We start from the raw sequence: 23,164 nt of genomic DNA, 5'->3' as shown, positions 1-23,164 counted from the left end.
GATGAGGTGATTGACAGGAAGGGGCATATGATAGCATATCTATGGGGGAAGGGGGGAAATGGAGTTATATATGTCTTAGTTCCAGAAAAAAGGGAAATCGACTGACAGTCAGAAGATGGAGGACATAAGAGGAACAAAGTCCCCAAGTACAAATTGAGGGCATTCTCGCTAAAGTGTTATATAAGTTTATGTTTCAGTTTTTGTATTGGTATTTGTCAAAAGTGCACCAGCTTCGTTATGAAATGTTATGCCTTATGACTCTGTTTGCCAGATCAAACACTTATGGGATTCAGGAGGGGTTCTATTGGAAATGTAAAGATAAGGACCATTATAAAAAAATAAAAAAAAGTATCAGATATACACCTGCACATACCATAGACACATTATATAATTATGCGTATAATAACATGGAATGTTAAGGGACTTAGGACCCCGGAGAAAAGATTGATGGTCCTGCGTCACCCTAAAAGGTTGAAGGTTGACATTGCAATGCTGCAGGAGACGCATTTAGGTGAAGGGGAATGGAAGAGAATGTGTAAATTATGGGTGGGCAGATCTGCAGGGGTTATTACTTTAATACACACAAAGTGCTGTCATTAAATACGGATGATGAAGGTCGATTGCTACATCTATCTATTGATACACCCTGTGGCTTACTGGATATATTAAATATCTATGGTCCAAATAATAATCAGAAAGACTTTTTTTTTTATATTAGAGACTCACATAGTGTGCCAATCAGCAGGATTAAGCTATTGATAGGAAAAGAGATATGAAGTTGTATAATCAATCCCGCCCCACAATGTCTAATGATACGCTTGGTCCTTTCATAGAATCTGCATACTTAGTTGACTCCTGAGGGAAGAGAATACTCCTTTTCTCATGCCCATTCCTCATGGTCGAGAATAGATTATATGTTTATACAATACCCTCTATTAGTAAGGGTCATATCATCAGAAATAAAGGAGATAGTCATATCTGATCATGCCCCTATAGTGTTGACTTTAGCAGAAACTCAACAGAAAGGGAGGGACATTCTATGGAGATTTCCAACTTATTTAGCAAAAGATGAAGAATTCGCCTTACTCTTGAGAGGATGGTGGGGAGAGTATGAATTAGACAATATAAGTCATAAAGAAAACCCGAACTTGTTTTGGGACACTGCAAAGGCGGTCCTATGGGGGGGAAATCATTTCATATGTCTCAGGGAAGAAGAGAGAAATGTGGAACAAATATATGCAGACTAGCAAAACATTGGGAAAGGCATACGCTGACTATGTGAGGTCCCCCTCCCCTACCCGTCTTGGAGTTTGGAAAGAAGCACAACAAGCTTTTGATAAGTGGGCAATGGAAAAAGAGAGCTTCTATAGAAAAGAATGGGAGGCCACACTTAGCAGATATGGCAATAAATTTGGGAAGTTATTAGCAGGTCTTATTAAAGATAGACCCCAAGCCACACATATTGGGGCTCTTGTAGATGAAGCGGGGATAATAACAACAGATCACAAATGTATAAATAAGATTTTGGGGTGTGTTTTATTTTATTTTAGCGTGGTATTGAATATCGCAATACTTTTTTATAGTATCGAAACCGAATCAAAATTTTGGCATCGAGACAACCCTACCATACAGCCTATAGTAATCACCAGTTATTTATTTTACACTTAAAAGTTACGCCCAGCTAAAACCAGTTTCTACTGTCCTACAGCATCTGGAATTAAAAATGATGCAATTACTAAACAGGTCGTTATTAATAGTTCCTTGTGTGTCTACACCTCTTCTGCAGACCTATGTGTGATTAACCCTGTGTCGTCTGATCCTGCATAGATAACTCCCTCTCTTCTCTCATACAGCGCAGAGGTTTACAGGGTGCATGTCATTGTAAAGCTTGTAGTATTGAGACAAGTGTAATCGCAGTGTGAAAGAAAAAAAATTGTTTTATTGGGAATGTTAAAACAAAAGAAAAGTTGTGAACATATTAGACAGAGTAATAAAGTCCTGGAAAACTGGTGATCCAAGACTGGCTGAAAAAACAGTACATTCCATTCCAATACAAACGCTGTCCCCCTGCTTGCATTAACTTCACTTGTGGGACTTTCTGCCCAACTTGAAACAGATGTATTTTCATTGTAGGAGCTTAAACTTGTGTTCTTAGAGTGAAATATAAATTACTCAGGTCCAGTTCATGCGCTGGGTGCGTACTGTAGCACAAGGCGGTCAAATTCATTTTCCTGGAATAAACAGAAGAGGATTGTTAATGGGTTGAAAGGAGCAATTCTTACAAAGATTACAATGTCCATAGCTGAGGGAGATTGTAACGACTGGAGTACCTTGTGTACATTGAACACTTATTTTTCCTAAACCCTTATTATGCACGAGAAATTATCCGATCTACCATCAAAATCCCTTCTAGCACACACAAAACAACTGACGACATGCATTCCTTCTTGAAAGATTTAGAATACAGCATAAAAGTGGGCATTAAAACTTCTTAAAGGGGTTTTCTGGGATTTTCATATTGATGGCCTACGCTCAGGATTAGTGTTGAGCAAATTGAACCCGACAAAGTGGAATTAGATCCGAATTTCAGGATAAATTAGGTTTGTCGCTAAGCTATATTTCCTTGTGCTTTGTGGTAGCGAATCGATTTTACCTGAAATTACTGTAAAAAATAAAATAAATCATACTTACCTTCTCCATTTGCTTGTGACGGACCGGCCACCATCTTGATTGAAGATCTCGCACAAAATCCTGTGCGTGGTGACGTATGACGTCACCACACCGGCTGATGTGATTACGTCATCAAGGGCCATGCGAAATTTCATCGCAAGCAAATGAAGGAGGCAAGTATGATTTAATTATTTTTATTTTACACTGTATTGTTACTCTCAGATATTGCGATCATGAATGAGTGGTAATATGATGGAGAGCGGCGCAATTTCAGCTCCCTATCATTGCACCCACTGCTTACAAAGAAATGCGCTTTGTGACAAAGTAATTAGTCACAAAAAGCAGCCGAATCGAAATTTTTGAATACTTCACTCATCTCTACTCAGGATAGTTCATCAATGTGACATTAGCGGGCATCTGACTCCCAGCAGCCCTACGATCAGCTGTTCAAAGAATCCGCTGCGCTGTGCTTGGTAAGCTGCAAGGAGACTGTGGCGCTCACTGGAGTGCCGTGGCTTCCTCAGTCAGCTGATAAGGGCTGGTGCTGGGAGCTGGACCCACATCGATCTCAAATTGATGACCTATTGATGAACTCTCTGCCTGAGGAGGTGGTGATGGTGAGTACAATAAAGGAATTCAAGAGGGGCCTGGATGTATTTCTGGAGTGTAATAATATTACAGGCTATAGCTACTAGAGAGGGGTCGTTGATCCAGGGAGTTATTCTGATTGCCTGATTGGAGTCGGGAAGGAATTTTTTATTCCCCTAAAGTGAGGAAAATTGGCTTCTACCTCACAGGGTTTTTTTTGCCTTCCTCTGGATCAACTTGTAGGATGACAGGCCGAACTGGATGGACAAATGTCTTTTTTCGGCCTTATGTACTATGTTACTATGTTACTATCCTGAAGATATGCCATTAATATGAAAATTCTGGAAAACCCCTTAAAAGGAAAACCTCAGCAAAAAATAAACAAACAAACCTGTACATTGAACAGGTTTGATAAAATGTCACATAAACAGATATGAATGGACTTCAAAGGGGACTGTATAAATCTATGCGCCTTGAGCTCCCCCTAGTGGTGGCTGTAAGCAGAATTAAAATTGAAGTGAAAAGGGCGATTTTGAAGTTTTTGGACTAAATGAAATTATAGGCACATTTTAACATTTGTAACTCTGTTATTCCCCTAGACAACTACAAAGAATACAATTAAGCTAATATCGGCTGATGAAAGATGCACAGTTACCGGCAGCACTGTGTAATCAGGGATGTGCTGTAGATAATCAGTACAACTAAATGGGGGAAGAACAACTGCGGCCCATTCACTTTGCAGAAGCTATGTAATAGGCCGATGCAAATAGGCGCTGATAGATGTATTTATCATCCATCGGCGCTAGTCTTGTCTGAACATCGGGCAGTGCACACCATCTGAGTTTACAAAGGTGGATGCTGTTAGGGCATATTCAGATGGTACCTTCGAGATGCTGTGAACATCAAAAACTGGTTGTGGTATTTACAGAGGATCTCATCCCATCTTACCTGTAAAACCCATAGCTGTATTGAAAAAACACAGCAAAAAATACCTGAAGGTTTTCAAAAGCGGCTTCTGACGTTGTTTTCACAGTAACACCTGAATGCAACCTTTCACTACAGACTCTAGCATCTGATGGGTTTCCGTCAAACTTTCCACCTAGGTCTTGCTTTTCATTTAACCAGCAGCTATCAGCCCTAAGAACGCTAAAACCAAATAATGCGGCTGCTCACCTGCAGCTGCAAAATTTTGTGACAAAATTGTGTGGCCAATGGTAACAATGGGTGGGTATGGCCTCTAGCATGTAACCGGTCGCAGTTTGTCCAAGGCCTAATATACAAACCTGTATGTTCTGATCTCTCTGAATCGTACAGGACAAAGAACATGCTTTCCTATACATGTACTCCCCCACCCTTCATGTGCAGGGTTCTTTCAAGAATCAAAGAAATTGGGTTGCTGATGGGTCTGCCACATCTACCAACAGTATCTAATTTCCAAGGGCAATTTTCAAAGTTTGATCAACCATGTACCAGTTATTACATGTCAAAGCACTAGTGTAAGTGATCGTCTCCTTGCAAGCAAGCATGAGCAACACTGTTTCTAGAATTTGGGAGCAGATGCAGCAAATATACATGAGTGATAGAATATTGCAGTTGTAATTAGATTGTAAAACTGATACTTTGCCATTACCTTTGCTTGAAAGTCCCTAATAAATGGGTGATTTCGATGTCCATCCTTTAACTGTGAGAGGTAGCGGTTCGTGACCTTAAAATGACAACACACAAATCATAAAAATAACCTAAGTAATGTGATATCACTAAATCCAAAATTTGTGGACACCTCAATGACATTAAAGTTGCATTTTTAAAGGGAATGTGTCACCAATTTTTTTGTCTGCCAGTTAAAACCAGATAGTGACACATATCTTTTGTTTTCTAATCTATTTCCTGAACATGTTTATGGGGTGGCCATCTTGCCTCAGCTGTTCTTAACTGCATTTAGAGATAAGCTTTACAGCAGCCGTCAATTGCCAATGTCACAATAGTCTGGAGAGGACTCATTGACTTCTAAGGGCTGCCATGCACATTCATAATTGCTGTTGGCTGAACAGCCGACAGCTCTCTCTCCTGAATAACTCCCGGCTCGCCCATACACAATCGGCTCACCCGAACGTGTATGTGTATGTGTATAAAATTGGAAGAAAGCCGCTGCTAGACATTTCTGTTGTCAGCTTACCTTCCAAGAGAACAAAATTGGAGAGAATACTAACTTTGCCTCAAACCTTCTCTCCCCCAACACACGACTGTCGACCGAACCCGCAGTTCTTGGCCGACAATACACTAAAGCCTCATTCACACGTCAGTGTTTGGTCACTGATTTCCATCAGTAATTTTGAGCCAAAACCAGGATTTGAGCCTCCACAGACATAAGGTGAAACGGAAGGATCTGCACCTGTTCAGTGATTTTGAGCCAAAACCAGGTGCGGCTCTAAACACAGATCAAAACACTGACTGTGTGAATGAGGCTTAATGTGTATGGATGGCTCACAGTAATTTGCATATACTTACTAGGGATCGACCGATTATCGGTTTGGCCGATATTGAGGATTTTGAACGTTATCGGTATCGGCATCTATTTTGCCGATATTCCGATAACGTATTGGGAACACAGAACGCGCTGCTCTCAGCGCTCTCTGTGTTCCCTCCGCAGCACAGGGGAGAAGGAAGCAGTGTCTCCTCCCCCTGTGCTGCTGCTGCCGCTGCCGCCAATGAGAGGAGAGAACATAAGAGGAGGGGAGGGGCTGTGGCCAGCGCTCCACCAATGAAGATAAGCCTTTCATTTATTCATATACAGGAGGCGGGAGCTGGCTGCAGAATCACATAGCCGGCTCCCGACCTCTATGAACTGTAGCTGTGATCTGCGGTAGTTAACTCCTCAGGTGCCGCGGATCGCAGCTAACGCTCATAGAGGTCGGGAGCCGGCTATGTGATTCTGCAGCCAGCTCCCGCCTCCTGTATATGATTGAGAGACTTATCTTCATTGGTGGCGCAGTGCGCCCCCCCCAAGCCCCCCAGTATTAATCATTGGTGGCGCAGTGCGCCCCCCCCAAGCCCCCCAGTATTAATCATTGGTGGCGCAGTGCGCCCCCCACCCCCATCCCAATAGTAAAAACATTGGTGGCGCAGTGCGCCCCCCCCCCCCCCACCCAGTATTACTCATTGGTGGCAGTGGCCACAGGATCCCCTCTCCCCTGCTCCTCCGATCGGAGCCCCAGCAGTGTAAGCCTGGGGCTCCGATCGGTTACCATGGCAGCCAGGACGCTATTGAAGCCCTGGCTGCCATGATAAGCTCCATGCTGCTGTGTGCACTATGCACAGAGCAGCAGGGACAGTGCGAGCTCCTATTCACCCTGATAGAGATCTATCAGGGTGAATGGGACAAGGGTTCTAGTCCCTAAGGGGGCTAAAAGTTAGTAAAAAAAAAAAAAAACACAAAAATATTAAGTATAAATGAAAAAGATTTAAAAAAACCAAAATAAATACACATTAACAATAAACAAAAAAAATACACATTAACAATAAACATTAAATTTCAGCAGATTTGTGTAGGAATTTTTTTTTCTCAAAAATGAAAATTCCCAGAATATCGGTATAAATTATCGGCTATCGGCCTGAAAGTTCACAAATTATCGGTATCGGCCCTAAAAAATCAATATCGGTCGATCCCTAATACTTACACCATTTAATAATCCATTAAAATACACCTATGGAAACTAACATAATTTCAGAAAACATATAATTAAAAAGCACATGATTTAAAAAGCACAATTATTTCATGAACCAAGTCCCTTTAAATGCGGAGCTCATGCATATCATTCGATAAAAATATGTTCATAAAAAATAATTGATATAAAACACAGTTTCCTTGTGGATTTCTTAAGTCCAGACACGTGTTTATTCTTTTTAGTTGTTATTTGGTTATAAAGTTATCATCATCATTTTGGCCTCTTTCACACGGGCGAGATTTCCGATGCGTGAGGTGAACACATTGCACCCGCACTGAATCCGGACCCATTCATTTCTATGGGGCTGTGCACCTGAGCGGTGATTTTCACGCATCACTTGTGCGTTGCGTGAAAATCGCAGCATGCTCTATTTTGTGCATTTTTCACGCAACGCAGGCCCCATAGAAGTGAATGGGGCTGAGTGAAAATCGCAAGCATCCGCAAGCAAGTGTGGATGCGGTGCGATTTTCACGCATGGTTGCTAGGAAACGATCGGGATGGGGACCCGATCATTATTATTTTCCCTTATAACATGGTTATAAGGGAAAATAATAGCATTCTTAATACAGAATGCTTAGTAAAATAGGGATGGAGGGGTTAAAAAAAAAAGAAAATTTTACTCACCTCATCCACTTCCGGTCTCTCTTCTGTCTTCTTCTTTGATGCCCAGGAGGAAAAGGACCTGTGGTGACGTCACTGCGCTCATCACATGGTCCGTCACATGATCCATCACCATGTTGATGGATATCATGGGTATAGCTGTTGCCGCTAGGAGGCACACTCTAAGCCCAAAAGGTGTGAGCTCCTCCCTTTAGCTATACCCTTCCTACAGGGACTAAGCTAAATCAGTTAGTGCAAAAGCAGGAGGAGAAACAAGACAAAACAGGAAAGCCAAACTATGAACAAACCCAGAACCACACAGGCCAGAAAAGGCCCGTAAACAAGAAAACCGGTGGGAGCTGTGTCCCCTAAAGAACGGAAGAGAAACAGATTTTACGGTAAGTACAAAAATCTCATTTTCTCATCTCGGCCCCTGTGGAATCACAAACAGCGAATCCGTCTGCCGGAAAGATGACATGTGGGACAGATAGATGCGAATGGCTCGTACAGTGTGGAGCGACTGCTCCAGAGGATGATGGGTCAGGACAAAATAAAGGGAGAATAATCTCTTCATTTAGATGGAATGTCAACACAACCTTTGGAAGGAAGGACTGAACAGGGGGAAGGACTACTTTGTCCTGATGGAAGATCAGGAAGGGCGACCGACATGAAAGAGCCGCGAGTTCCGACACCCTACGGATGGAAGTGATTGCCACCAAAAAGGCCACCTTGTAGGACAGGAAGCGAAGCGACACCGACTGCAAAGGCTCATATGGTGAAGACTGGAGAGCGTTGAGTACTGGATTAAGATCCCAGGGATTCAACTGAGGACGGAAAGGGGGCGCAGCATGCACCACCCCCTGCAGAAAAGTCCGAACCACAGAAAGCAAAGCCAAGTTCCACTGAAAAAGAATGGAGAGAGAGCAGAAACTTGCCCTTTGAGGGAGCTGACAGCCAGCACCAAGTCCATGCCCGACTACAGGAAAGACAAGAGTCGCGGCAACGAGAAAGGAACGGGCGACAGCTGATGACGCTCGCACCAAATAAAGTAGGACTTCCAGGTCCGGTGGTAGATTTGGGAAGACGATGGCTTTCTGGCACGAGTCATGGTCTGGACCACAGCATCCGAGAAACCCAGAGCCCTTAATACGGCAGCTTCAAACAGCCATGACGTTAAATGTAGCAACCCTAAATTCAGGTGGAAGAACAGTCCCTGCGACAAGGTAAAGGGGAGGGCCGTCAGGGTCCACTTTGAAGCATCATCTACCCCCCAGCAGGAGAGCCATAGGGTACGGCGAATAGCCACCAACAGGGCTGACGAGCGGGCCATAAGCCTGGCCGCGTCCAGGGAGGCTTCACAAATATACGCAGTGGCATGGGAGAGCTGCAAGGCAATATCGGCCAGTTCCCCAGAGGGGACCCCCAAAGAGAGACCCTGACGTAAATTATTTGCCCACTCCCCTGTAGCTTTGCTCACCCATGTAGAGGCAAACACCGGTTGCAGTGCTGTGCCCACTGCTTTAAAGGAAGATTTTGCAAAAGCTTCCAGTTTCTTATCCCTGATATCAGAGAAAGAAGCCCTATCCACCATTGGCAAGGTAGTATGTTTAGCCAAGCGGGAAACTGGCGGGTCCACTATAGGTGAGGACGACCATTTCTTAGTCAAATCCTCCGGAAATGGATAAAGGACGTTTAAGCGTTTTGGCAAGGCAAAACGTCTGTCAGGAAAATTCCACTTCTTGGAAAGAGAGGAATCAAAATCCTGGAGGTTGGGGAAACACTTCTGCGAGAGACGGGACTTCTTAAAGGAAAAGCCTGAGCTGGCCGATGAAGGTGCGGGGTCCTCAACCTGTGACGTCTCTACAACTGCTGTAATAAGATTGTCCACCATGGAAGACAGTTTGGATGACTGACCCTCAGGGCAGACAAAATCCTCATCTGAAAACCTCTCCTCAGAACATGCCTCTTCCATGAAGGACACGGAGGAGTGAGACCTTCTAGGAGAGGCAGAGGGAACGGGAGACACAGACACCCTTTTCGGGGAGGATGTCTGGCCCGTTCAGCGAGATGGCCGCGATGGGAATGAGCCTCAGGATCCCCAGAGTCGGACTGGTCAGAGAATTGGCTTGCCGACAAACGCCCCAATATTTCCACAATAGCTTTGTTGGTATTGGAGACGTCTGGTACCATCATTGATAGGGAACGCGCCCACTCCAGCTCTACCATAGGCTGGGCAGTAGGGGCAATTGGGTCCGGAGCAGAGCCACTTGACGGTGGAGCAGCGCACGCAGAGCAGAGGGGATCTGACAGAGCAGATGGAAATTTTGTGCGACACAAGGCAAAAGCAAAATGGCACACAGAAGTGACCGCCTACTTTGGGGCCTGGCCTTGGACATAATGAGAACCCTGTCACTAAGCTAAAACTGATTTAGATTAGTCCCTGTAGGAAGGGTATAGCTGAAGGGAGAAGCTCACACCTTTGGGCTTAGTGTCCGCCTCCTAGTGGCAACAGCTATACCCATGGTCCCCCAATGATACGGATGAGAAATATGTTCCCCCAATGATACGGATGAGAAATATGTTCCCCCAATGATACGGATGAGAAATATGTTTAACATGAAACTTGATTTAAACAAAAGGTCATTTTCTGATGACACATTCCCTTTAATACAGTGAGGTGCACAGTCACTACACAAATCTATACTGCGTATTTCACATTTGATTTTCTATTGTTTATATAGCCCCAAATAGGGTTGTTGCGGGTATCGACATTTCGATACCCAATCGATACTTTTGTCTGGGTATCGATAGGATACCGGGATTTCCATTTTTTCGATACTGGGCTGCGCAGTCTAGTATCTCTGAACATGAGCGAGCTGCTGTCGGCGCACTCATGTTCTCTCAGCAGCACAGGGGAGAAGGAAGCAGTCTCTCCCTCCCCCTGTTCCGCTGTTGCCACCGATGGGGAGCGAGGGGCTGAGGAGGGGCGGGCGCACTGCGCCACCAATGTTAAGGACTTTTCCTGGGTCTGGACTTTAAGTATTAGGCTACACAGAGCGGCGCCCAGAGATGTCCCTGCACTTACTATTATTCCTGGGCGCCGCTCCGTTCGCCTGCACCCCATTACTGTCTCCTGCTCCATATGCTAATTACTATGGAGCAATGGGGAGGAAACATCAGCTTCTCTCTCCTGGGCATTCCTTCTCCCTGCGCTGCGATTGGACAGCGCTACAGCGCAGAGAGAAGGACCGCCCACTAGAGAAGCTGATGTCTCCTCCCCATTGCTCCATAGTAATTAGCACATGGAGCAGGAGACAGTAATGGGGCACAGGCGCACAGCGGGCGAACGGAGCGGCGCCCAGGAATAATAGTAAGTGCAGGGACATCTCTGGGCGCCGCTCTGTGTAGCCTAATACTTAAAGTCTGGACCCATATAAGGTGGTCTTTAACTTTGAATACAGGGGGCAGGTGCCGGCAGCAGAATCGCATAGCTGACACCCTGCCTCTGACAGGGAGCTGCGATCAGCGGCAGTTAACCCCTCAGGTGCGGCACCTGAGGGGTTAAGTGCCGCTGATCTGCTGCTGGCACCTGCTTCCTGTATTAAGGGGTAATTATCATTGGTGGGGCAGTGCGCCCCCCCCCACCCCATTAAAATCATTGGTGGCGCAGTGCCCCCTCAACCCCCCCAGCATTAAAATCATTGGTGGCAGTGGCCACAGGGTCCCCTCCTCTCCCCCTCATTGGTGGTGCAGTGGCAGCTTCTGATCGGAGCCCCAGCAGTGTAATCCTGGGGCTCCGATCGGTTACCATGGCAGCCAGGATTCTACTGAAGTCCTGGCTGCCGTAGTCCGCTCCCTGCTGCCCTGTGCACAAAGCACAGGGCAGCAGGGACAGTGTGATGTCCTATTCACCCTGATAGAGCTCTATTAGGGTGAATAGGACAAGGGAGCAAAAGATCCCAGGTTCTGGCCCCTAAGGGGGAAATAGTTATTAACCTTCTCAGGACCGCCGAACGCAGGATTGCGTCCTGGCGGCGGCCCTGTTATTCCTCCTGGCGAGACGCGAGATTTTCGAGCATAGCCGGCCCGCACATGCGCAGTGCGGGCCGGGAATCGGCGCAGGAGAAGTTCGTCACCAGCCTGCCAGCCAAGGAGGAGTGAGACCTTCTAGGAGAGGCAGAGGGAACGATCATCGCTGGCAGGCTGGTGACTTTTGAAAAATTGAATCAGAAGCCATATAACACACTATATTTATAAATATAGTGTGTTAAATGGCTTCTGTGCTCTCTGTTGGGTCCTTTTCGTCAGCTGGTCCCTTTTCGTCGGTTGGTCCCAGCAGAGAGCACACATCACTGTGAGTACACCAAACACTATACATTTAGCCCCAGATCACCCCCCCCAACCCCTTGATCACCCCGATCAATCACTAGTGAAAGGGAAAAAAGTGATCAGTGTAAACTGTCACTTTTTTTTCCCACCAGTATTGACTGTTAGGTTTTAGGTTAGTTTAGGTCCCTTTGGTAGGTAGTTAGCGTCGGTTAGCGCCCAGCCCACCGCACCACAGTCACTGATTCGCTGATTAGCGTATCGCTAATCAGCATTGGTACTTTTATAGTATCTGTAAGTGATCAGAACTGATCACAGTCAGATCTATAATAGTATTAGTGTCACCTTAGCTCGCCCTCCACCCAAAACGCAGTGTTTGCCCGATCAGGCCTGATCGGTCGCCCACACGTGCGTTCACCCACACCCGCCCCAGTGATAAAATTTTTTAAATTTTTTTTAGCACTGCACAATCACTTCACAAGCGCTGCGGCGATAAAAAAATCAGTTTTGATATTTTTTGTCAAATCGCAGCGGCTTCCTGTACTTCGCTAGCCTCCCATTTGTAAGACAGGCTTGCTTTTTTTCTTGGGTAGTCTCAGGAAATACCCCCTAAATTTAGTTGACCAAATGGCAAATAAGGGGTATTCTTCTGAAGAGGCCTACAGGCTTCTGACCCAGTCGGATGAGGAATGGGAACCCTTATCTGACGAATCCAGCGGGTCAGAATACGAACCTGTAGAAAGCAGTGGCAGTCTGACCCAAAGTTCGGACGAGGAGGTTGAGGTCCCTGATACCGCCAGGCGTACCCGGCCCCGTGTTTCTAGACCACAGGTTGCGCAGGATCCGCTTCAAGGACAGCACAGTGGGGCTGGCGCTGTCGGATTACGTGGCGAGGCATACACCAGCAGCGCAGCCCATCCCGGACCTAGTACCAGCACTGCCGTAGAACATGGTGAAGTGGCGAACACCAGAAGGGCAGTTGAAGGTGGCACGTGAATTAGTTCCCCCGTCGCAGCCACCGCACAGACAGGCCCGTAGAGCCCCTAGAGTCCCTGAGGTGCTGGAAAACCCTGATTGGCAGCCCCCAACTTCAGCCGCACCAGTAGTTCCCCCTTTCACCGCCCAGTCTGGAGTTCGGGTTGAGACAGCTCAGATCGGATCAGCACTGGGGTTTTTTGAGCTGTTCTTGACTGCGGAGCTCTTGGACTCGGTATGCCACTCAATTTATAGCCGCCAACCCGGGAAGCTTTTATGCCCAGTCTTTCCGGTGGAAACCCGTCCAAGTTTCCGAAATTAACATTTTTCTGGGCCTTCTCCTCAACATGGGCCTGACAAAAAAGCATGAATTGCGGTCATATTGGTCCACGAACCCAATTCATCACATGCCCATGTTCTCTGCTGCCATGTCCAGGACACGATTTGAGACCATCCTGCGTTTCCTGCACTTTAGTGACAACAGCACCTCTCGTCCCAGAGGCCACCCAGCTTTTGACCGGCTCCACAAAATTCAGCCCCTCATAGACCACTTTAACACCAAATTTGCAGATTTGTATACCCCTGAGCAAAACATCTGCGTAGACGAGTCCCTGATACATTTTACTGGGCGCCTTGGCTTTAAACAATACATCCCAAGCAAGCGCGCCCGGTATGGGGTCAAATTGTATAAGCTCTGTGAAAGGGCCACAGGCTATACGTACAAATTTCGAGTCTATGAGGGTAAAGATCAGACCCTGGAGCTGGTCGGTTGCCCTGACTACCTGGGGAGCAGTGAGAAGACAGTCTGGGGCTTGGTGTCACCCTTATTTGGCAAGGGGTACCATCTTTATGTGGACAATTTCTACACAAGAGTGTCCCTCTTCAGGCATTTGTTTCTAGAACAGATTGGCTGCTGTGGCACCGTGCGGCCTAGTCGCCGGGGCTTCCCCCAACGGCTCGTTACCACCCGTCTTGCAAGGGGGGAGAGGGCTGCCTTGTGTAATGAAGAACTGCTTGCGGTGAAATGGAGAGACAAGCGTGACGTTTACATGCTCTCCTCCATTCACGCAGACACGACAATCGAAATTGAACGAGCAACCAGTGTCATTGAAAAGCCCCTCTGTGTCCACGACTATAATTCGCTCATGGGAGGGGTGGAGTTCAATGACCAGATGTTGGCTCCTTATTTACTTTCCCGCAGGACCAGACGCTGGTATAAGAAGCTGTCTGTATACCTAATTCAATTGGCTATATACAATAGTTTTGTTCTCTACAGTAAGGCTGGGAGAACAAGATCCTTCCTCAAATTTCAGGAAGAGATCATCAAGAACCTCCTGTATCCAGGAGGTTCCGTGGCCCCAACCACCAGTGTAGTGAGCCGTCTACACGAGCGTCATTTCCCCAATGTCGTTGCTGGTACCTCAACCCAACCGTCACCCCGAAAAAGATGTCGTGTCTGTAGCAGGAGTGGAATAAGGCGTGACACCCGTTATTTCTGTCCTGACTGCCCTGACCACCCTGCCCTATGCTTAGGGGAGTGTTTCCGGAAGTACCACACACAGGTACACTATTAGCATAGGGATTGCGTGACACAGGACAGGCACACAGGGCTCTTAGGGCCCTTTCACTCACAGCTGCTGCAAACCTCTCCTTTCACCTGGGACAAAGTGCATAATGTACCTCGCCACATCTCTGGGCGATTTGCGCTTTGCACATTGTCCCATGGGGAAGGAGAGGTTTGTCCTATAAAGATCAAAAAAAAAATAATAAAAAAAATCACAGTTAAGCAAAAAAGTTAATGTTCTGTTCCAAAAGTTCAATAAAGTTTATAAAAGTTAATGTTCTGTTCAAATGTTATATAAAGTTAATGTTAATAAATTTATTGCGTTGCGGCCTGTTTTTTTTTTTTTTTTTACCTTCTAGGTGGACCAACCGATGAACCAGTTGCAGCACTAATGTGCATTCTGACAGAAGCATTGCGCTGCTGTCAGATTACACAAAAGTCGGTGTATGCGGCGCTGCAAGACGAGATTTCTCCTCTGCAGTAAAAAAGATACGTTTGCCGAGGCTTATGAGCTGAGGGGCGGTGTTCATATGCTTTGGCAAACACTTTGTATATAAAAAAATAAAAATAAAAAAATCCCGGCAAAAAAAAAATATCTCATTACCCATATGCTCAATATAAGGAGAATAGCAGAAACTCCTAATGCTGGACATACATGTAATGATTGCGGAGACCCTCAAATGCCAGGGCAGTACTAACACCCCACAATTGACCCCATTTTGGAAAGAAGACACCCCAAGGTATTCGCTGAGGGGCATATTGAGTCCATGAAAGATTGAACTTTTTGTCCCAAGTTAGCGGAAAGGGAGACTTTGTGAGAAAAAAATAAAATAAAAAATAATATCTATTTCCGCTAACTTGTGCCAAAAAAAAAAATCTTCGATGAACTCGCCATGCCCCTCATGGAATACCTTGGGGTGTCTTCTTTGCAAAATGGGGTCACATGTGGGGTATTTATACTGCCCTGGCATTTTAGGGGCCCTAAAGCGTGAGAAGAAGTCTGGAATCCAAATGTCTAAAAATGCCCTCCTAAAAGGAATTTGGGCCCCTTTGCGCACCTAGGCTGCAAAAAAGTGTCACACATGTGGTATTGCCGTACTCAGGAGAAGTTGGGCAATGTGTTTTGGGGTGTCTTTTTACATATACCCATGCTGGGTGAGAGAAATATCTCTCTAAAATGACAACTTTGTATAAAAAAAATGGGAAAAGTTGACTTTTAGAGAGATATTTCTCTCACCCAGCATGGGTATATGTAAAAATAAACCCCAAAACACATTGCCCTACTTCTTCTGAGTACGGCGATACCACATGTGTGACACTTTTTTGCAGCCTAGGTGCCCAAAGGGGCCCAAATTCTAAAGAGCACCTTTAGGATTTCACAGGGCATTTTTTACGCATTTGGATTCCAGACTTCTTCTCACGCTTTAGGTCCCCTAAAATGCTAGGGCAGTATAAATACCCCACAAGTGACCCCATTTTGGAAAGAAGACATCCCAAGGTATTTCGTGATGGGCATAGCGAGTTCATTGAAGTTTTTATTTTTTGTCACAAGTTAGTGGAATATGAGACATTGTAAGAAAAAAATATAAAAATAAAAAAATCATCATCATTTTCCGCTAACTTGTGACAAAAAATCAAAACTTCCATGAACTCACTATGCCCATCAGCGAATACCTTAGGGTGTCTACTTTCCGAAATGGGGTCATTTGTGGGGTGTTTCTACTGTCTGGGCATTGTAGAACCTCAGGAAACATGACAGGTGCTCAGAAAGTCAGAGCTGCTTTAAAATACGGAAATTCACATTTTTGTACCATAGTTTGTAAACGCTATAACTTTTGCGCAAACCAATAAATATACACTTATTGCATTTTTTTTTTATCAAAGACATGTAGAACAATAAATTTAGAGAAAAATTTATATAGAACTGTAGTTTTATTTGAAAAATTTTACAACTGAAAGTGAAAAATTTCATTTTTTTGCAAACATTTCGGTCAATTTCGATTAATAACAAAAAAAAGTAAAAATGTCAGCAGCAATGAAATACCACCAAGTGAAAGCTCTATTAGTGAGAAGAAAAGGAGGTAAAATTCATTTGGGTGGTAAGTTGTATGACCGAGCAATAAACGGTGAAAGTAGTGTAGTGCAGAATTGTAAAAAGTGGTCTGGTCATTAAGGGGGTTTAACCCCTTAAGGACACAGCCTTTTTACACCTTAGGACCAGGCCATTTTTTGAAAATCTGACCAGAGTCCCTTTAAGTGCTGATAACTTTAAAACGCTTTGACTTATCCAGGCCGTTCTGAGATTGTTTTTTCGTCACATATTGTACTTCATGACAGTGGTAAAATGAAGTCAAAAAAATTATTTTTTTTGCACCAAAAAATACCTAATTTAACAAAAAATTTGGAAAAATTTGCAAATTTCAAAGTTTCAGTTTCTCTACTTCTGTAATACATAGTAATACCCCCAAAAATTGTGATGACTTTACATTCCCCATATGTCTACTTCATGTTAGAATTGATTTGGGAATGATATTTTATTTTTTGGGGATGTTATAAGGCTTAGAAGTTTAGAAGCAAATCTTGAAATTTTTCAGAAATTTACAAAAACTCAATTTTTAGGGACCCGTTCAGGTCTCAAGTCACTTTGCGAGGCTTACATTATAGAAACCACCCAAAAATGACCCCATCTAAGAAACTACACCCCTCAAGGTATTCAAAACTGATTTTGCATACGTTGTTAACCCTTTAGGTGTTGCACAAGAGTTATTGGCAAATGGGGAGGAAATTTGAGAATTTCATTTTTTTGTCTAATTTTTCATTTTAACCCATTTTTTCCACTAACAAATCAAGGGTTAACAGCCAAACAAGACTGTATCTTTATTGCCCTGACTCTGCCGTTTACAGAAACACCCAATATGTGGCCGTAAACTACTGTACGGCCACACAGCGGGGCGTAGAGTGAAAGGTGCGCCGTATGGTTTTTGGAGGGCTGATTTTTATGGACTGGTTTATTTACACCATGTCCCATTTGAAGCCCCCTGATGCACCCCTAGAGGAGAAACTCCCTAAAAGTGACCCCATCTAAGAAACTACACCCCTCAAGCTATTCAAAACTGATTTTACATACATCGTTAACCCTTTAGGTGTTGCACAGGAGTTATTGGCAAATGGCGATGAAATTTGAGAATTTCATTTTTTTGCCTAATTTTCCATTTTAACCCATTTTTTCCACTAACAAAGCAAGGGTTAACAGCCAAACAAGACTGTATCTTTATTGCCCTGACTCTGCTGTTTACAGAAACACCCCATATGTGGCCGTAAACTACTGTACGGGCACACAGCGGGGCGTAGAGTGAAAGGTGCGCCGTTTGGTTTTTGGAGGGCTGATTTTGCTGGACTGTTTTTTTGGCACCATGTCCCATTTGAAGCCCCCCTGATGCACCCCTGGAGTAGAAACTCCATAAAAGTGACCCCATCTAAGAAACTACACCCCTCAAGGTATTCAAAACTGATTTTACAAACTTTGTTAACCCTTTAGGTGTTGCACAAGATTTAATGGAAAATAGAGATACAATTTCAAAATTTCACTTTTTTGGCAGATTTTCCATTTTAATATTTTTTTTCCAGTTACAAAGCAAGGGTTAACAGCCAAACAAAACTCATTATTTATGGCCCTGATTCTGTAGTTTACAGAAACACCCCATATGTGGTCGTAAACTGCTGTACGGGCACACGGCAGGGCGCAGAAGGAAAGGAACGCCATACGGTTTTTGGAAGGCAGATTTTGCTGGACAGTTTTTTTTTACACCATGTCCCATTTGAAGCCCCCCTGATGCACCCCTAGAGTAGAAACTCCAAAAAAGTGACCCCATTTTAGAAACTACGGGATAGGGTGGCAGTTTTGTTGGTACTAGTTTAGGGTACATATGATTTTTGGTTGCTCTATATTACACTTTTTGTGCGGCAAGGTAACAAGAAATAGATTTTTTGGCACGTTTTTATTTTTTGTTATTGACAACATTCATCTGACAGGTTAGATCATGTGGTAATTTTATAGAGCAGGTTGTCACGGACGTGGCGATACCTAATATGTATACTATTTTTTTTATTTATGTAAGTTTTACACAATGATTTCATTTTTAAAACAAAAAAAATGTTTTAGTGTCTCCATAGTCTAAGAGCCATAGTTTTTTCAGTTTTTGGGCGATTATCTTAAGTAGGGTCTCATTTTTTGCGGGATGAAATGACGGTTTGATTGGCATCTATTTTGGGGTGCATATGACTTTTTGATTGCTTGCTATTACACTTTTTGTGACGTAAGATGACAAAAAATGGCTTTTTTTACACCGTTTTTATTTTAATTTTTTTACGGTGGTCATCTGAGGGGTTAGATCATGTGATATTTTTATAGAGCCGGTCGATACGGACGCGGCGATACCTAATATGTATACTTTTTTTTTTATTTATGTAAGTTTTACACAATGATTTCATTTTTGAAACAAAAAAAATCATGTTTTAGTGTTTCCATAGTCTAAGAGCCATAGTTTTTTCAGTTTTTGGGCGATTATCTTGGGTAGGGTATGATTTTTGCGGGATGAGATGACGGTTTGATTGGTACTATTTTGGCGTACATGCGACTTTTTTGATCACTTTTATTACCTTTTTTGGGAAGTAAGGTGGGCAAAATTTCAATTTCATCATAGTTTTTTATTTTTTATTTTTATGGCGTTCACCGTTCGGGTAAAGTAACATAACCGTTTTATAGATCAGGTCGTTACGGACGCGGCGATACCAAACATGTGTAGGGAATTTTATTTTTTTCATTTTTAATCAGTGATAAATGTGTTTTTTGATTTTTACTTTTTTTTCACTTTTTATAACTTTTTTTTTGACCCAGACCCACTTGGTTCTTGAAGATCCAGTGGGTCTGATGTCTGTATAATACAGTACAGTACAATATATATTGTTCTGTACTGTATTTTACTTACACTGAACAGATCTATGCTTTCAGCACAGATCTGTTCAGCACCATGGACAGCAGGACGCCTGAGAGGCGTCCTGTTGCCATGGGAACCTTCCCCGTCTGCTCAGAACTGCGCAGACGGGGAAGGGTAAGCACAGGGCTGAGGGGGGCTCTCTGGGGGCTCTCTCCCTCTCCCATCGGGGGGCTGCAAAGGCACAGCAGCCCCGATGGGAGAGGGAGGGAGCTCCCTGCGCTGTTAACCTTTTCCATACAGCGGTCCGTACGGACCGCTGTATGGAAAGGGTTAACGGCTGACATCGCATCGCAGATGTCAGCCGTTTATACCAGGGTGCCAGCAATGTGCTGGCACCCTGGTATACCCACTAGAAACCAACGATTATACAAGGGGAGGCGGGCGGGGGATCGCGATCCCGCCTGCCGCACCGCCCGCCTCCCGCACCGCCCGCACTGCCCGCAACCCTCCCCCTGCACCTCCCACCGGGCTAAAATCACTCGGGGGGTGCAGGGGGAGGGATACAGATCTATTTTAGGAATACTAAAGTTTCTGATCCCCGCGGTCAGGGACCGCAGGGATCAGAAACTGCAGAAATCGCAGCAAACCGCAGGTCTGAATTGACCTGCGGTTTGCCGCGATCGCCGACATGGGGGGGTCACGGGACCCCCCCGCGCATTTAGCCTAGGTGCCTGCTCGATGATTTGAGCAGGCACCGGGTTCCGATCACTGCCGGCCGGGCGGCAGTGATCGGAACAACACATGACGTACCGGTACGTCATGTGTCCTTAAGTACCAGGACATCATGACGTACCGGTACGTCATGTGTCCTTAAGAGGTTAAGCTAGGGGAGCTGAGGTGGTTAAATAAAAAGTGTAAAAAAAAATATATTTTTAAAACCCACCAAAATATTAAGTCACCCCCTTTCCCAATTTCACATATAAAATATATAAACAATAAATTAACATATCACATATCGCCACGTCAGAAAAGTCCAAACTATTAAAATATTTTAAAAAATCAATGCGGTGAACGCCGGAACAGAAAAAATTTATAAAAATTGCGCGATTCGCAATTTTTTAAAATGCGGAATGCACATGGCTTTTTTGTTTTCTTATTTCACGTGGTATCGAATGGTATCGAGTATCGCAATACTTTTTTATGCTATCGAAATCGAATAAAAAAATTTGGTATCGCAACAGCTCTAGCCCCAACATATTACTGTTTGCTGTACAGAGATTATCAGCCCTCATTACAACCTATCTTGGGCACATACAGGCCATATTCGTAGGGCGCCAATTAATCTACTACTTTTTGGAGTATTGAAGAAACCCATGCAAAGATGGGAGGGGGCATACAAACTCCATGCAGATGTTGCCTTTGACATTTGAATCCAGGACCCCTTTGCTGTATGGTAACAGTGGAAACCACTGATCCACCATGTCACAATGCTATACAACAATAAAAATATCAAAATATTTAAAAAAAACTTAAAAAATGGCAAAGTACCTTTTTAAAAACATTGTATTCTCCCAGTTTTTCATTTATGTAAGTGTTACACAATAATATAATTTTTTAAACAAAAACAAACAAACATGTTTTAGTGTCTCCATATTCTGAGAGCCATAGGTTTTTCAGTTTTTGGGCGATTGTCTTAGGTAGGGTATCATTTTTGCGGGATGAGATGACGGTTTGATTTGGCACTATTTTGGGGTGCATGACTTTTTGATCGCTTGCTATTACACTTTTTGTGATGTAAAAGTGGATTTTTTTGACACCGTTTTTATTTTTACAGTTCATCTGAGGGGTTAGGTCATTTATATATATAAGTTTTACACAATAACAGCATTTTTGAAACCAAAAAATCATGTTTTAGTGTTTCCATAGTTTTTTTTATTTTGTGGGCGATTGTCTTAGTTAGGGTATCATTTTTTGCAGGATGAGGTGACGGTTAGATTGGTAGTATTTTTGGAGGCATATACCTTTTTAATCGCTTGGTGTTGCACTTTTAGTGATGTAAGGTGACCAAAAAAGTTTTTTTTAGCACAGTTTTTATTTTATTTTTTTGACGGTGTTCCTTTAAGGGGTTAGATCATGTGATTTTTATTTATAGAGCCGGTCGATACGGACGCGGCGATACCTAATTTGTCTACTTTTCTTCTTTTCCCTATTTTTAAATAAATAGTTAACTGGTTGTTGACTGTTAATGGCTAAAGGCAAATCAGAAACCAGTTAACACTTATTTAATTTGTAAACCATGCAGACCTGGGACTTTTGACTTTTAATATCTGTGTGAAGGGTATAATTAGTGTAGACCAGCAAAAAATAAAAGGGAACTTTTATGAAACACTTCTCGGAATTATATAAAACTGGCAACATTAGTACGGATGAAAAGATGGAGGCCTACTTGAACTCCATCAAGTTTCCACTCCTTACTGAAGTACAGAGAAGCTCCCTTGACGCAGAATTTTCCCTACAGGAGTTAGAGGCCGCACTAAAGGCCTGTTCTGGAAACTTCTCCCCCAGCTCTGATGGTGCAAGCTTTATCGTAAATATGGAGATGTCATACTTCCATATTTACTGAGGGTAAGTGTTAAGTTCCTGGAGGAGGGTATTGTACCTGGGTCAATGGGCGAGGCGGTATTTGTATTAATAAAAAAAAAAAAAGGAAAGTATTTTAGATATTAAGTCTTATAGACCGATATCGCTTTTGAACGCTGATGTCAAGCTTCTGCAAAGATGCTGGCTATCAGGCCTTCCAGAGTGATTCCCTCAGAACGGGTTTATTCCCAATAAAGGTACCCAGCACAACCTTCATCGTCTCTTTGCGAACATGCAGTCTCCCGGTGGGGATTCCCGCTCCATCCTGTCTTTATACGCCTCTAAGGCGTTCGACAGGGTGGAGTGGAAATTTCTCTGAAAGGTACTGGATGGACCTAGATTTATTAATATGGTTAAGCTCCTGTATAAGTCCCCTACTGCCAGACTGAATGTCAACAGTATTTTATCCCCTAGTTTTTTTGTTGTCCAGAGGTACTCACCAGGGCTGTCCCCTGTCATCACTATTGTTTGACATTTATATTGAGCCCCTAGCACTCAGTATTAGGCAAGACATAATTATTGAGGGTTTTGGAGTATCGGGACCAGAGGATAGGATTTCTTTATATGCGGATGATGTATTATTTTACATAAATATAACCAACATTACTCTCCCGAGAGTTATTTATTTCGTTAACTCTTCTGGGGAAGTCTCTGGTCTAGATATTAACTACCCTTATGTTACTGGATAATTTTGAGTATTTGAGTGAGGGCCTACATACAGTTTTAGGGTCCATTCACACGTCCGCAAGTGTTCTGCAGTCCGCAAATTGCGGATCCGTAAAACGCGGACACCGGCCATGTGTGTTCCGCATTTTGCGGACCGCACATGGCCGTCACTATAATAGAAATGCCCTTTACTGTCAGTGTCTGCGGACAAGAATAGGACATGTTCTATTTTTTGCGGAATGGAAGTGCGGATGCGGACGGCACACTTTGTGCTGTCAGCATCTTTTCCGGCTCCATTGAAAATGAATGGGTTCGGATCCGTTTCGCAATGTTGCGGAACAGATCCGGACCCATTTTGCGGACGTGTGAATGGACCCTTAAAAGTAGTCGAGACAGTGGAATACCAGGGTTGAGGATTATATTCAGCTAAATTTGTTACCACTGATAAGTAAGTGGAGATAAAAAAATTACTA

The 23,164-nt window shown here is 43.9% G+C and overlaps 1 protein-coding gene across 1 annotated transcript in view; it reads right to left on the bottom strand.

Annotated features, from left to right (window-relative positions):
• Positions 1-1,933: 1,933 nt before the first annotated feature.
• COPE (COPI coat complex subunit epsilon) overlaps positions 1,934-23,164 on the bottom strand; it is a 64,079-nt gene continuing 42,848 nt past the window's right edge. The window contains exons 9-10 of the mRNA XM_040417433.1: positions 4,889-4,963; positions 1,934-2,231 (exon numbers count right to left, since the gene is read on the bottom strand). Coding sequence (XP_040273367.1) covers positions 2,184-2,231; positions 4,889-4,963 — 123 coding nt within the window. The 3' untranslated portion in view covers positions 1,934-2,183. The remainder of the gene's footprint in view (positions 2,232-4,888; positions 4,964-23,164) is intronic.

The sequence above is a fragment of the Bufo bufo genome, chromosome 2, assembly GCF_905171765.1.
Source record: "Bufo bufo chromosome 2, aBufBuf1.1, whole genome shotgun sequence".
NCBI classification, from domain to species: domain Eukaryota; kingdom Metazoa; phylum Chordata; class Amphibia; order Anura; family Bufonidae; genus Bufo; species Bufo bufo.
This window is presented reverse-complemented; position numbering and strand designations above follow the sequence as displayed.